General features: G+C 42.2%; 2 protein-coding genes across 7 annotated transcripts in view; one reads left to right on the top strand and one right to left on the bottom strand.

Annotated features, from left to right (window-relative positions):
* Positions 1 to 4568, top strand: part of TSPAN5 (tetraspanin 5) — a 90249-nt gene extending 85681 nt beyond the window's left edge. Inside the window, exons 6-8 of the mRNA XM_068404265.1 lie at positions 1532 to 1579; positions 1707 to 1823; positions 2388 to 4568. Coding sequence (XP_068260366.1) covers positions 1532 to 1579; positions 1707 to 1823; positions 2388 to 2453 — 231 coding nt within the window. The 3' untranslated portion in view covers positions 2454 to 4568. The remainder of the gene's footprint in view (positions 1 to 1531; positions 1580 to 1706; positions 1824 to 2387) is intronic.
* A 6401-nt stretch (positions 4569 to 10969) lies between these two features.
* RAP1GDS1 (Rap1 GTPase-GDP dissociation stimulator 1) overlaps positions 10970 to 14303 on the bottom strand; it is a 112286-nt gene continuing 108952 nt past the window's right edge. For all 6 annotated transcript variants that reach the window (XM_068402847.1, XM_068402850.1, XM_068402849.1 and 3 more), the window contains one exon: positions 10970 to 11635. In XM_068402847.1, coding sequence (XP_068258948.1) covers positions 11508 to 11635 — 128 coding nt within the window. In that variant the 3' untranslated portion in view covers positions 10970 to 11507. The remainder of the gene's footprint in view (positions 11636 to 14303) is intronic.

Genomic DNA, 14303 nt, shown 5'->3' with positions numbered 1-14303 from the left:
AGTTACGTGGATGCTTTATTGAACAGGACTTACTTTTTGTTTAGGTTTTAGTTTAGCTTGAATCAGGAAGTCGTAGGTTTAAGGTAGGCCAAAATAAGTCTCCTTTAAAATGAATTTGCACTCCTATAGTTCACTTCGGTGTAGTTTTTAGTAGGTTGAAATGTTCCAAATTCCTGTACAGGCAAGGCCTAGAAAAGTTGATTTGTTTTCATTTCATTCTTCACGCTTTCTTTCGGTTAACAAATTCCAAGGCTAAAGGCAGAAGACACTGATGATAAAGCAAGTAGGCATTCAGTACAAAGAAGAAAGCTTAAAGTCCCTCTACTGGAATCTTTAGCTACTTTTACAGCCTTGAAATGCATGACACTGTTATATTTTAGATCCTAGAACAGAAACATCTAATTCAAAGATATGAAAGTTACAAATTGCTCAAATCTTAAAGGTCCGTTGAGGGAATACAACTTGGGTAACTGACAGGATGCAACCTGTTGGTGTACGTCCTGCAAAGTGAGGAAACACTTAGAGGAGCTTTAACTGCTGATAGCAGGAGATATATTTTAAAAAGCAGCCATACGGAAAAAGGTATTTCTCTGCTGGCTGCCTTTCTCACTTCCCACAATTTGATTAAATTGTGGTGTTCAGTACACGTAGCCAAGACTGGCTGATTTTCTCACTTCCTTGAGTAGTTCCTCCTTCTGCTCACTGTTATTATATGAGCCAGTAACTTAATATTTTGCTGCCATTGTGGCTGATACCAAAAGTAGTTGCTTCATTTTATTGCCCGGAAATAACTCTGTATACAGAGTAAATGCAGCTTCAGCTTCCAATGGGTAGCACTTGTTCACTAGGAAAAGTCTGCCTTAGCCTATTTTATTACCTGTGCTTTGGGAGTACTAAAGCAGAGGCAGTAGGAAAAAAAACCAGCTCCTTTCCCATTGGTATCAAGCTCCCATAAGAAAGAATAGGCAGTAAGAACACATTACCCCGTCTCTTCTTTTCCCTCCCTCATTTTTGGAAAGGAACTAGGTACTGTATGTATTTCTACAGACATCCTCGGTAAGAACTTGCAGCTTCTGCAACACAACTGCCCCTTCTCACCTCTTCACGCTGCACAAACTGAACCCTGAAAATGTTAATAGTAGTCTTGGCATATTTTTCAGTATAGGCAAAACCTTTTCAGCAGAATGTTCTTTCACTTAAAATAGATGTTCCCTAATCTCTTTACTTTGACTTCTGAATGCTTGCATCTGGAGCATGGCGTTCACCCAGGTGGAGGGCCAGTTTTCCCAGCTTGCTGCCCTGAATGCTGAAAATATTTTTTGACCGTGTGCTTTTGTTTGTTGCAAATAATTAATAGCACTGAATGGAAGAGCAAGGGGTTTTTAAAACGCAATATGGTAACCAAAGTTAGGGTGATTGTCTTATTACATAGAGGACCAATTCTGGGGAGCTGGGGGAGGGTGTTTGGGAGACACTTCACTGATCGCCTGTCTTCTCTCTCTCTCTCTCTCTCTCTCTCTCTCTCTCTCAGGAAGACGTCATTAATACTCAGTGTGGCTATGATGCAAGGCAAAAACCAGTAAGCATTTTTTTTTTTGTAATGTGGTATCTTAAGGATCTGAATCCCTCTTGCAAGAGCAGGTTATTCTGCTGATGGGATAGTTGAATGTAATTATCTTTGTTTTCTTCCCTCTTCTCCTTGGCAGGAAGTTGATCAGCAGATTGTTATCTACACTAAAGGCTGTGTCCCTCAGTTTGAGAAATGGTTGCAGGACAATCTTACCATAGTTGCCGGTATATTCATTGGGATAGCATTACTGCAGGTAAACATCGTGTTCCCTGTAATGAGTTACACGGAAGAGCAACAGATAAATAGAATATATGAGGGAGGAACTGTATATGAGAACTGGAAATACAGTGTCAGTTGCACTTAGAAATATAACGTCCGTAGGTTTTAGTGAGGGGAGCTAAATGCATAGGCTCTCTTTGTGTCAAGGAGTATTTAATTTTTATCTGTAAGGATGCATTTTCTTCTTCTCAACTGTCTGCAGGTCAAAACTAACACCCTGTGTTAGGTAAAGATTAGGTAGACGTTCTTAAACCTGTACATACCTACTGTTTCTGATGATGCTTAAACAAGCAGCGAAAAGCCTTTACAGTTGCTTTTGTGAAGCAAGTCTAGAACTGTTCAATTTCCCAGAACACAGTGGCACTATAAAAATACCAGTTACAGGAGTATTTTTTATAGTCTTCCTTCTTCCAACAGTTACTGTTAATTTGATTTCTAACTTTGTTGCTTGTTTTCTTATCGAAGTTCTGTGTAACCTACGGAGTTGTGTGAAAGAGTTGACCAATGCTCCAAATAAATAAACTGTTGTCTCTTCCAGATATTTGGGATATGCTTAGCCCAGAATTTGGTTAGTGACATTGAGGCTGTCAGAGCCAGCTGGTAAAACTGCTGAAGTAACCACATCAAGACACTGGACAACCGAAACCCTCTGAAACCTCCAGTGTGTCGCTCCGACACCAAGCTGTATGGACATGGGTGACAGGGAAGCCGTCTCTCCCAAGTAGTCTCAAGTCTAAGTTCCTGATGTTGCAGTGAACTCTCATGTGTCTTTGGGGTGGGGGAGCGAAGAGTGGGCTATTTAAAATCTGCTGCTCACTGACAAATTTTTTGTTTTAAACCACCAGTTTGAAAGCTGTTGAGCCGTGAACTTCTACTGTATTCTTGATCCTGAGTAACAAGTGGACACTTTTAAAGTTGGTGTATTCAGTGGGACAGAGTTGCATTGTTGTAGTCAGTGGATACGCTGTTTATTCTTTGTGTCATGAGCTCTTCAATAGCTGCCAAATATTCCCGAGATGGTCTCTCTCCTCACCACTCTGTAAAGGAACAATCTTCTTGTTTTCACAGCTAAACATAGCTACAGGCCTAAACCCATCAAGCAGGAAGCAACTTTCTATGCATCTGTTGTACAGTAAAAGAAATTGTTTTTAAAACAAGGGAAAATTTTTTTTTTACGCAAGCTTCCAGCCATCTCCCTGTAGTACTTTGAGGTTGGAATCAGTAAGCTCACAGGGAGGATTGCCTCATTTTATCAACATTTTTCTTCCTTCTCCACCCTTGTATGAAGGGAAAGGAGTTTTATATTTGACAAACAAGGGTTGTAGAACCTTTGGTTGCTGCCATACCTTAGGACATCGGTCTCTTAAGGCAAGGATGGGATATAACTGTATAAATGTATGAAAGCAGTGTGGATGTTGGTCCAAGTGAATATTATTATTCAAAGAATGAATTATATATTAACTTAAAAAAATCAAAACATATGTATCTGATATGGCTAAATCTTTTGTTTCTCTGGAATTTAGTGTAACCTAATGTATTTAGGGATCTCACTAATATTAGTGCTTTGATGTACTTGTGCAAAACTTCTTTTAAGATAATTCCTTGGTCTGTTCCTAGCTGAAGCTTTGGTCTGTCTTTTTTTCTTTTTTCTTTAATTCTTTTTACTTGCATGAACTGTGGAGTAAGAATCTGTGACACTCCAGTGCTTTAAACCTGTGCATATGTTTTAATACAGTCTAATCCAAACTTATTTATTGGTAAATGCATGTGATTATGGAAAGATCATATCCCATTCCCTTGGAAGTTGGAGAGAACAGCTTTTGCCAGAGTAAATGCTTACCTCCAGTGAACAAATCCTTGCTATGGAGATGTCTCCCTTTGTTGCTCTAAATACAACAAAAAGCTTTCTTGAAGCAATGGAAGAAAAGTTTCAAAATAGAAGCACGTATTAGCATCAGCCAAGACAGACTCTTTTGAATTGGACAAAAGAGTAGAATTTGGAATAAAGCACAAGTAGTGGAAGAAGAATTAGATCAGACTCCATCCAGCTTAGAGTTTTTGATTAGTTCTTCACTAATAATAGTGAACGTACAAACCTGACCATGGCTTGGGTAGTTTTATTGCACTTTGTATAAATTTAGCTTGTTTGATGACCCTTACCAGTATTTGCAGAACCAGTCCTAAAAGCTGTGAATTCTCGGCTCCTGCTTTGGTCAGACAGTGGCAAAGGGTGTGTAGCACCTCTTTGTAAGAGCTTAGCATCGTTCTGAGATGAGTTTCCTAAAATGAAGTATGTGAGTAGAAGAGATGAATGCATTGCTTTCAAAGCTTCCCTGTTCTGGGGGATGGATAGAAGGCTGGTCTGATGACCTATTAAAGGTCCTTTCTGGTCCTGTGACACTTAAACATGTGAGTATATGTACCCTTGCACAATTTGCCTTTCTGTGCTTTAGTTGGCTGTGTTGTTTTCCCCTCTGAAGGCTGGTGGTAGGCACACCGGCGCTCCACAGATGACACAGACAGTCCTGTTGTCCTCCTGTCTTTGAGCATTACCTCATCCTCTTCTGGTTAACTCCCACTGACTGGCTCTGAATCAGGCAGCCTCCATATCCTTTGGTATCTGCTGTTAAAGGCCAGCCATGACTCGGAGTAATTTTTTTTTTAAAACCTTTGAAAGCAATTATAATTCACTGTCCTTAATAAAGCTGGTTCCACCTCACCACAGTGTTATGTTTTTCTTAGCCACTCCTCGACTTGAGGAGTTGCTGGTGTTTGTTTCCCCCCAGAGGGACACACCATTTTGCCAGACAGCAGCAGGACAGACAGATTGTCAGCACCAGTGTTGCTGCACCGAGACAAAATGGTGCACAGAGAAATCAGGGAAGCGTGGTTGAGGAAGTAGCCCCTCCACACAAGAGCCTTGATTGGGACCCAGCACTTTGGTTTGGAGAAAAAGGAAAAAAAGCCTACATTACAGAAACATTCCCTGTTGCCACTGATCTTGAATACTACTGTTGCTACTCTGGGCTTCTGAAGACAACTTCATTCTTCTACTTGAATTTCTGCAGTTGTACTGTATTGGCCTTCTGTCTTGTCATGGTGTTCTCTGAGTTCCAGTCTGATGGGCATGCTGTTGGCAGTGTCAGACTGATAGGAAGGTTAACGCTCTGAGGTGACCAAATCTTGTTCTCGCTACTTGCACGTGTACACACACACGTGCAGCGCTTCTGCTGAGTCCCAGAATGACTGACTGTTCTTATAAAAACCACTAAATAACTTATTTTTCTAGAGCTTGTCCTTATTGCTGCAGATGCTGATCCTCCCCCCTTCCCCGCTCCCAAAAGATGCTTTTATTTTCTTCATTTTTGCTGTTGTTTGATGGATGCATACAGAATGTTCAGGATTAGCTGTATATATTGCACATTTAAATCCCACATTTTTTTGTCTACAGATCGGGTAAGATGTCCTAGAAATGCCCCATCAGCAGCTGCTCAGCAGCTTAGGTGTCCAGTTTGGAAAGCTTGTGCGAGGCCTTGGAAATCAATCTAGTATTGTCAGAGCCTGCCCAATGCAAGCAAGGTTTCTTCCAGAAAACTTTATGAAAACTTCAGATGAGCTGCAACGAGAGCACAACTACATGGGCTTATTTTCTAAAGCAATAAGATACGGTAGGCGGTGTGACTTCTTGGCAATTTCTAGCCTGCTTGGTGTGGTGGTGGGGTAGATGCGAGTTCAGAGGTCAGTCTAATTATCTTTGATGTGCAGAAATTTGTTGTCAGGCTTATGGCCCTTGTGGAACATGAAACAGCTCTGGTGGGCGATTCATATGGGATGGTGGCATTGCTAACGAGAGGTCTGGTAGCTTCAGCAGTAGCCCTGGCTTTAAAGCCATTTCCAAATTCCTCTCCGAGCCCTGCCAAAGGGCATCACAGTCCTTGCTGCTCCTCTGCGTTCTAAGTACTCTCCATATTCACTGACCTTTCTGTTGTTTGATCTCGCTCTTTTTTGTTTACTTAATAGCCTAATGGACAAATGTTTGATTTGTCTTTGTGTGTCTGTTTCAGTAGCAGTAGGATCTCTTTGCTTCAAAGTCTGTAGTTTTGATTGTGCCCCTTAAAGTTTGAAGCTGTGGAGATGTTTGCTCAAGTGTACTCTGTCCTGAAAGCCGCCTTCTCTCCCCTTTGAGAGAGATGCTAATTGTAGTTCTGGTGTGTAAATAGTGTTCGAAATGTAAATAGTAGCATGCAGATGAAATCATTCTTGCACATGGCTGCTTTTCACCCTGAACGTGTTTGTTATAGATATGAAAGGTGTCCACCGTGAGAGTTTGACGAAAACCGGGTGGTCGCCCGGGAGGTGAGGCGGGCGCGCTGTAGCCACCTGCCCTCCAGTGTCCACCTGGTGGCTGAGCAGCAGGTGCCGGGGAAGGCAAGACCCTGGCCAGCCATGGGGCTCTGGTTAGGAGCCGCACCTCCCTTGCCTTTTCCCTTTGCTACTTGGCGTTAGAACAGTATTAGACTGTGAAATGGAGGGTCAGAGTCAGCACCCCCTACCAGTTATGGGAGGTTGCCATCACTTGCGGCAGGACTAAACATGGTGCTATCGGAACTGTCCTGGACGTTAATCTCTGGTTTTGCTTTAGAGGTGCCCTCGGTAAAATTGGTTCTGATTAATGCTGTTGGTTACAAGAGAAACTCCCGTGTGAATTTTTGATTGTTTCCCTTCTTGCTGTATGTGCCTTTTGGGTGCATTGAAAGGGCAGTTCTGCAAATACCTAGGAAGGACATGAGATCTTAACGGGTGTCAAGCACTGTTGAAGGTTCCAGTTCCTCCCTTCCATTTTTGTTTTCTCTCTGAAGCTTTTTCAGATATCTGTAATTGGTCATGAAACTGTCCAAAGCAAGCAAAATAGAACTATCCTGTTGGATCCATTAGCTACCAAATTTTGTCACTTGAAGAAGAGAAAATAAAAAAACCTCTCTCCCTTAACATGCAGTATAAAAATAAGTGTTGTGACTGCTAGCGTGCACCAGGCAGCACTGCTAGCTGTCTTTTGTGTTTTGGCAATATAAATGTGTTAATAAAAAGCTCCATCCGTCTGTGTGTTCATGTTCATGCTGTGTACATAGTAGAGATGGACTTGATACTACCTTGAGCTCTGGGGAGATGGGGATTTGGGTTTTGTGACTCAGACCCATCTCAGATATGTACATTCCAGGTTCATTCCAACTGCGTCTCTCTCTCTGGTTCATCCTGGGGTGTACGGCAAGGAGTCGATACTTACCCTTTGTATATCATTCCTTTTTATAAGAATGTATTCTCTTGTGTTCCTTTTTTTTATGAGTTGTAAAATTGATTGTAAAAGCCAGCTACACTTACTGATTGAAAGTATTGCTATAACAGAACTGCATGCCTGGTAGAGTTTGACTTGAGCTTTAGTTTTCTCATGTTGGACTGGTTACCTTCAGTCTAGAAGAAGAGCATAGGTCAGGTGCATAATGTATTCCTTGTCATCTTTAGCATTAGACTGTGGTATTGTATCACATGCTGATCTCAATGGATGTAACTGGAGTCTACTTAGGAAGTTAGTGGAACTTCCTGGTAATTCATTTTAAGCTATTGAAAGTGGTCTTGATCATGCTACTTGTGTTCTTGGGTTTTTGTTTTTTAATAGAGGCATTTTTTAGGAATGTTTTAATACACTTATGATGGACAATACAATAGTTTTAATAGTTGTGCAGTATTCTGTATTTACTTGAAGTAAATCATTTTATATGCAATTTGTTAGATAATTACAATTTTATAAATAAAATTGCGTGAAATATGATGTTGTGAATGTGTACTCTTGATGTAGCACTTAACATTAACAGTACAAAGATATGCTCATGCAAAATTCCTCCAGGAGAAGACCCCCTGTCTGCCCTCCCCCAAACTAACAGAGGAAATAAATCCCCAAGTCTCTCATATACAATGTAAAATATTGTGTTCTAATTAAGTCACAAAACACATTATCAGGCCGCCAGCGGCTGCCCTTAAATGAATAATAAGCTAATATGTGAAGAGCACATCCCCGCATGAGGAGATCCCATATCTACTGTCAACTGTTGCTGAAGTCTCTGGCTAATGAACATGCTCTGCTTCTTTCCAACAGGTCATTGGTGTTCCTCAGGCTGCTGTGGCTGCTGGTTGGTACAACTGCTGGAGCTCTCCCCTTAATCACTCTGGTGACCCTGAAATGTTCAGAAGTTGCTGCTTTGCAGGGAGCAGCACAAAGGGGATTTGTTGTGACTTCAACTTTTGTAAAGGGAGGTGGGAATTTCACTTTTCTAAGTGCAACATGTCCTTAAACAGAAGTAGTGAGAGCTGGCTTATTTTATTGTGCAGGTAAAAATGGGTAATGATGTCTTGTGCTTGTTTAGACAGAGGAGGAAGCAGCCCAGGTTTTTAGTATTTCAAAAACTGTAGAGCAAGCTAATCCAATTCAGTATCTCAAACCTACAATTTTGTCCACAAAACATCACCGTGACCGATTTAAAAGCCTATCTGTATATCCAGATTGAAGTCCGATGCCTTTTGCATATTTCAGGCATATACCTTTATCTGCAGGTATGGAAATGACTTGGCAAAATAAGAATGCAAATGTGGAGGCCTTGAGTGGGGAGGGAAGAACAAAAGTAAACAAAAAAGCAGCAAGGTCATTCTGCTGCTTTCATTTGCAAAGTCAAATGAGCCATTTTCATGATGGAGAGGGCAGCTAGGAGTGGCTACCTGCATTCTGTCAAACTGTTAGCAGACTTGCATACTGTTTCTTGAAGTTGTGGCTAGTTGCCATTTCTAGGACTCTTGAAGCAAAATGTTTTCTGGGTCTCATGGTCTCACTTGACTAATGGGTCCTCTGGATCCAAGGCCCATGTTTGCTGGGGTTTGTGCCTTAGCAGAAGTGAAACCTTTCTTTGTATTTCTGCATTGTGAAATGTAAAACTGTGTACTTTTTATCCTTCTGCCTGGGGCGATGCTCGCTCTTGCAGAAGTCATACAGATGCAGACAAATGTAACGCACCAGGGAGGTACTGCTGGTACTACAAATGTAACACACCAGCCTGCCCTATGTCGTGTGGCAGCAGTGGTTGTTGTAGCTTGGTTTGCTGTGGCAGGAGACAACTGAAAGGGCCCGATGCCTGGCATCGCTGTCATAAAAATTGTCTGAGCAGCAGATGTCAAACTTTGCTTAGATGTAATCTATCTACTAAACATTTGGTCAGAACTTCTGTCTAATTTCAATTCAGTTGACTTCAGTCAAGTGAGTAGTGAAATGCACATGATAGTAATGACCTTAGATCCCGTTTCTCTTATTAAAAGAGGCTCAGAGGGTAAATGTTTTACCAGCTACATAGAAATGACCTCCAGGCTGCAGCATGCATCAGAACAGCACAGCATCTGTGTGGGTAGATACAGTCTCTTCAGTTACCCCCTCCTACACACACCCATCTTTGCCCTTACGCAGAGTTTCCTTCTGTGTACAGGCTTATCTAGAAATGTAAGTCACTTGATACCCATCCAGGGAAACCATCTGAAAGCAGAAGGATATTTGCGTTGGCCTTTGTTTGTGCCTGCTGTTAACAGTGGTATCCCTAAGAAAAATTTGGTGATAAGGATAAGGCTCTGCTTAACCTGAGGTCCAGTTAGCCAGCCAGGTGAATGGGAATTTTGTTGGTGTCACAACTTTGTTGGTTACGATGAGCTCGTGTGAGCGCCTGCAGTTTATACTGATGTCAAAAGGAACAGTCTCTTTCTAGAACCAGGTAAGTCATTGATAACTGGTCTTTCAAATGTATGTTGGGATCTGTTTAAATCAATGGAAATTATTTCCGTGCCTGAGACAACTTGGGCTCACGTGGGTCCACTATGAACTGTGGTTGTGAACATGCTGGTTACGTTCAGCAGTGCAGAGGTTCTGTTATTTGGAGCCTGATGTCACGGGGTCCTGGTCTGTGTTCCCAGCTCTACACTCTGTTAGTGGCTTTATTGCTCTATTATTAGCAAATGTCTTTTGAATGTTTTTTTAAATAAGAGGCTGTTGTACAGTTTAGTATTAGAGCCTTTTTCTGTGTGTTTCTGGCACTGGATTAAATGGACATAGAATCTAATCTACTGTGTGAATACTCCTGTAGCATCCGCTGGGCTTTGGTACAGTCTCAGAGCTTAAATGGGCTATTTGAGGCAAATTTCTTTTTGTACCCAGCTTGTGTACATAATCCCTTTCCTGTCATGACTGGCATCTCCCCATCACAGTGTCCGTGGGATAGCCAGTGGTTTCATGGAGCTGGGAAGATGAATTTGGCAAGGTCAAAACCAGTGTTTTTGCAGCTGGCTGGCAAGGGATCGCGTGGGTGCTTTGCCTCTGGGTTTGCCTCTTATGCTGATGAACAAGGAGCCTCAAACTCCTGCGGCTGGCACTTCAGCACTGGGAGTGCTGAATTCACTTCAAAATGTTACAGATCTTATGATCTTTGTGCATTGAGGGCTTGATCAAGCTTGACAATGGTATCACACAGTCAAAAATAACATGTGCTGGCTTGCTGGAAACTGCTATCCAGCTGCTCCCTGTTTTGCCAAAGAGTTGTCTGCTGGTCTGCTCATGTTATGGCATGCTACAAACCTGAAAAAAGAGCAGCTGTGAGATACGATGCTTAAACTGGCAATTTGCCAACTCCTTTACCTAGGAAAGGAGAAAAAGGAAGACTCCCATGTGCTGCGTTTCTCACTTGATGGGGTTCTGTTGGAAAGTTGCTGCAAGATGTGCCTTTAAAAATCCATCTACAAAAAAACCCCAACAAACAAAAAGCCACGCAAGCCCCACAGCACTCACCCCCACATGGCATTATGGGATAAGGATTGTATAGTGTGTTCCTGTTAAAACACGCGATTGTTAAACCACACAGTGCCTCTGTGTGAGCATACACAGTGACAGCGGTTGGAATAGTTTCCTTTGTATTCGCTCAACTGAACAGCAGCGATTGCATCAGGGCCAGAGCCAGGAACGAACAGGGCTCCTCACCGGTGCATGGTGGCGCACTCGTGGCTTCTGTGCGTGAACACAAAAAAGGACAAACCACAGGATAAAGTGAGAGCACTGAAATTTTTATTTGTTACCTCTAGGTACCACGAGTTTGACATTAATAGGCAAGACCAGTGAACGAGCAGCAGTACATTGCATTCAAACCTGAATCTCCAAAGCACCAAAAATGGAGCTAGATTTACTTCTTAATCCTACAGTCAGCACACTAGCCTGGACTTGCTGCATCTTGTATTGTCCCTAATTTAGTAGTACATTGTTATGCAGTTAGGGGGCGTGAGGAAAGAGTCATTGTGTAGTACCACTTCTACATCATCATAGGACTACGACATGCACATTCTACTATGTGGCCCAAGCAACAAGAATACAAGTAGAACAGTTATGGGTGGAGACAGGTTCATGTTAACACCACCTATGAATTTGTAGAAACCTTTTTGGACGGGTACCTACAGCAGTTCATCAGTTTGTGTGGGACACATTACACGCATGCACGAGCGATACAGTGGAAAACAGCAGGAGCGGCAGCAGGACGGAGGACAAAGGTGAGATCTGTGATGGGATGCGCTGGAAACAAGACCTTCCTCAGCTTTCTACAGCAAGTCTCTGCTCTGTTAGCGAGGCCTGCTGGGCAACAGTTTTGTTCTCATGGCTGCGGAGTTTTGATACAACTTCTAGAAATGCCATGCTCTGCACTTCCTTTTGAAGAGGTTCTAGAAAAAGAAATAGTAAAAGAAATGGTTCTTTGTATGAGACAAAAGAGCAGAAAAGCTTGATGAGTGTGAGAAACTTTTCTACTGAACCCTGTACATAGATAAGCACACAAATGTGTGTGTACACATAATCATCTTCTTTACTTTTTTTGAACTGAGGACGGAGAGAAAACTCTTCAGGGCCTGGGGCATGCACAGACTCCATGGATTTCAGGTAGAGATGAATGCTGAAGCCGCTGCATAGCAGTTAAGAAAATCCACCTGGACTGCTTTCCAAAAGAGATGCTTAGGAAGTATTTTTAGTGAAAATATTTTTCTGCTTTATTCCTTAAACTAGCCTGACCAAGTGAGCTTGCCATGAAAGGTTCACTGTGTCGTTTGTCTGTATCAAATCAGCTCTGTTTGTTAGCGTGGGGGCGTGAAGTGGGTGAGATGGTTCTTTAATGGATGTGTCGCCACTTGGTCACTGTCAGCTGTCCGTTTACAGTTCAGCTCTGAAGTTAATTCAAACACAACACATGGTGCGTTGCTCACTGTGGTACATGTGTACACAGTGCTTATGTTGTACTCAGAACTGTGAGACACTTTTTTGATTCTGATCCTGTATTGCACTGTAGTTTGTATAATAAGGAAAGGTTGGGAACAACCCACAAAGTTGAGCAATTTTTAAAAAAAGAGTTTTCTCAAAGCCCTGTACTCTGGACATCTCATAGTTGAGATCCAAAGCAGCTGGTTTTATTTCACGTCCTCTTCAGGCCACTCTAGTGAACTCCTACTCGGCAACAAATACCTACATATATTTTTGCTTCCCAGGTGCTGCTGGGGGCCTAACCCCTGAGCTTCCTGGCAGAAATCCCAACCATCTGTTTCAGACAGCTATGCTGTATGCTCTGCACATTTACTACTTTTTGTTTTAGTAGCAAACTTTGCCATTTGTTTCCTTTCCCACATACTTTCTTGTTCACATGTTTGCAGTTTTCTTGCAGTTTAACCCCTACCCTGTAAGAGCTGGGAACCCTCACGCTGCTGTGCCCCTGGGAACCCCTATATACAGAGCGCTACCAGTGAAGCTGTTGGGGTGCTTAGGCTGCGTAAGCACTTTCTGTTCGCTTTCTCCTTCTGAGATATCGTGTTGAAGCAGGTGTGACTCAACTGAATTTCAGGAATTTACTGTGCTTTACAGTGGCTGAATAGTTCTGCTTTAACATGCAGGGTCCTGTGAGTCTGGAGACTCTCACACACAGAAGTGACTGTGCTAGCTATGAATGCTCTGCTTTTGCTGATTCTTTACGTTATGTTTCCATTTTCCATTGTCCTCATTTTTCCCTCTTTCCATCCATTCACTCGGTTGCAAGAGCAACTTCCAGATGGCAAAAATCACATATAAATATATCTGTTTACTGCTTAACACACAGCTGTTGGCAGTATCAAGTTAAATGTGATGCCAGATACCCTGTAACAAAGGTAGTAACAACAGCAGTCACTGGAGAATTAAACATACCAATAATCAAAACAGTGTAACCACTTCTAGTCTCTATGGAACTATACTGGAGTCAGTTACTTTAAAATAGCTCCACAGGTCTGTTTACAGTAGAATATGGAAACAAGTAAATATAAATGCTCACTGTGTGGAGACAGTGGTGAAAATAGGTTAGAGGCAACAGAGCTGGGAGAGATGTATTTTAGTGTTCTCACGTGTAAAGAGCAGACTTGGCTCTTTGATCCTCCCCCTCCTTGGTTAAAACAGTTAAAAGTAAAAGAAAAGTTAATACCAGGGTCGCTCAGTTGTTACTCTCATGTACTCACTGATTTTGCACAGGTCTGTTCATCAGGAAGCAGGGCTGACACTGGCTCAGCCAAGTGCTGGGCCTTTTACAGCTGCATATTGCAATGATGACCTCTGTTCCCTGGGAGCAGGCTCAGATGCCTCATGTCTAGGCAAAGCTCATAGTGTGGTGGCAGACTGAACTCTGCCAGTTGGATAACCCTAAAAAAAGTCCCTAAGACAAGACTGCTCCTTACTGTGGTGGAATAGAGACACAGGTATTTGACTTTAAATAATTCTGTCAATCTTGCAGATGACAAGACTCAGGGAAGGGAAAATACAAGTGTCAGGCAGAATTTCTGAGGATGATTATTTTAGTTGGAAGCAGTGGGAATACACACGAGAACATCACAGCGACGCTTAGGGGGAACCTCTGCAGAAAGGCTTCTGCTCCAAAATGGGTGGATAATCCCAAGCACAAAATGGCTCAAGAAGCTTGTGAGTAACAACTAAATTACCTGTCTTAACATTAAAGTGAGTGCTTACTGGGAGCTGAGGCTTGTTAGCAAGTTTTGAGTACAATCTTTGTATATTGAGATGTATATACTGCTCTAAAAACAAATATTTGTTCCTTTAAGATGGCAGTAATACAGCATTCACTTGCATGGATGCAGAGGTCACCAGAGATACACTTACAGTAGGCGTGGTGAACTCTTGTTTAAGAAAAAAAAAAAGCAGCTTTGTTTACAGAGACAGCACACACTTAGCTATGATAACTTTTCATCAGTTCAGTTGAATTGCTGTAAACTCAACTCTGGAGAACCTTCACATGTTTCACACTTGGCAAGTCATGTGCAGACAGGCTCTGAGTCTCTACCTTTCTGTACTTAATCCAGTTCTTTG

The sequence above is a fragment of the Nyctibius grandis genome, chromosome 6, assembly GCF_013368605.1.
Source record: "Nyctibius grandis isolate bNycGra1 chromosome 6, bNycGra1.pri, whole genome shotgun sequence".
In the NCBI taxonomy this organism is placed as follows: domain Eukaryota; kingdom Metazoa; phylum Chordata; class Aves; order Nyctibiiformes; family Nyctibiidae; genus Nyctibius; species Nyctibius grandis.
This window is presented reverse-complemented; position numbering and strand designations above follow the sequence as displayed.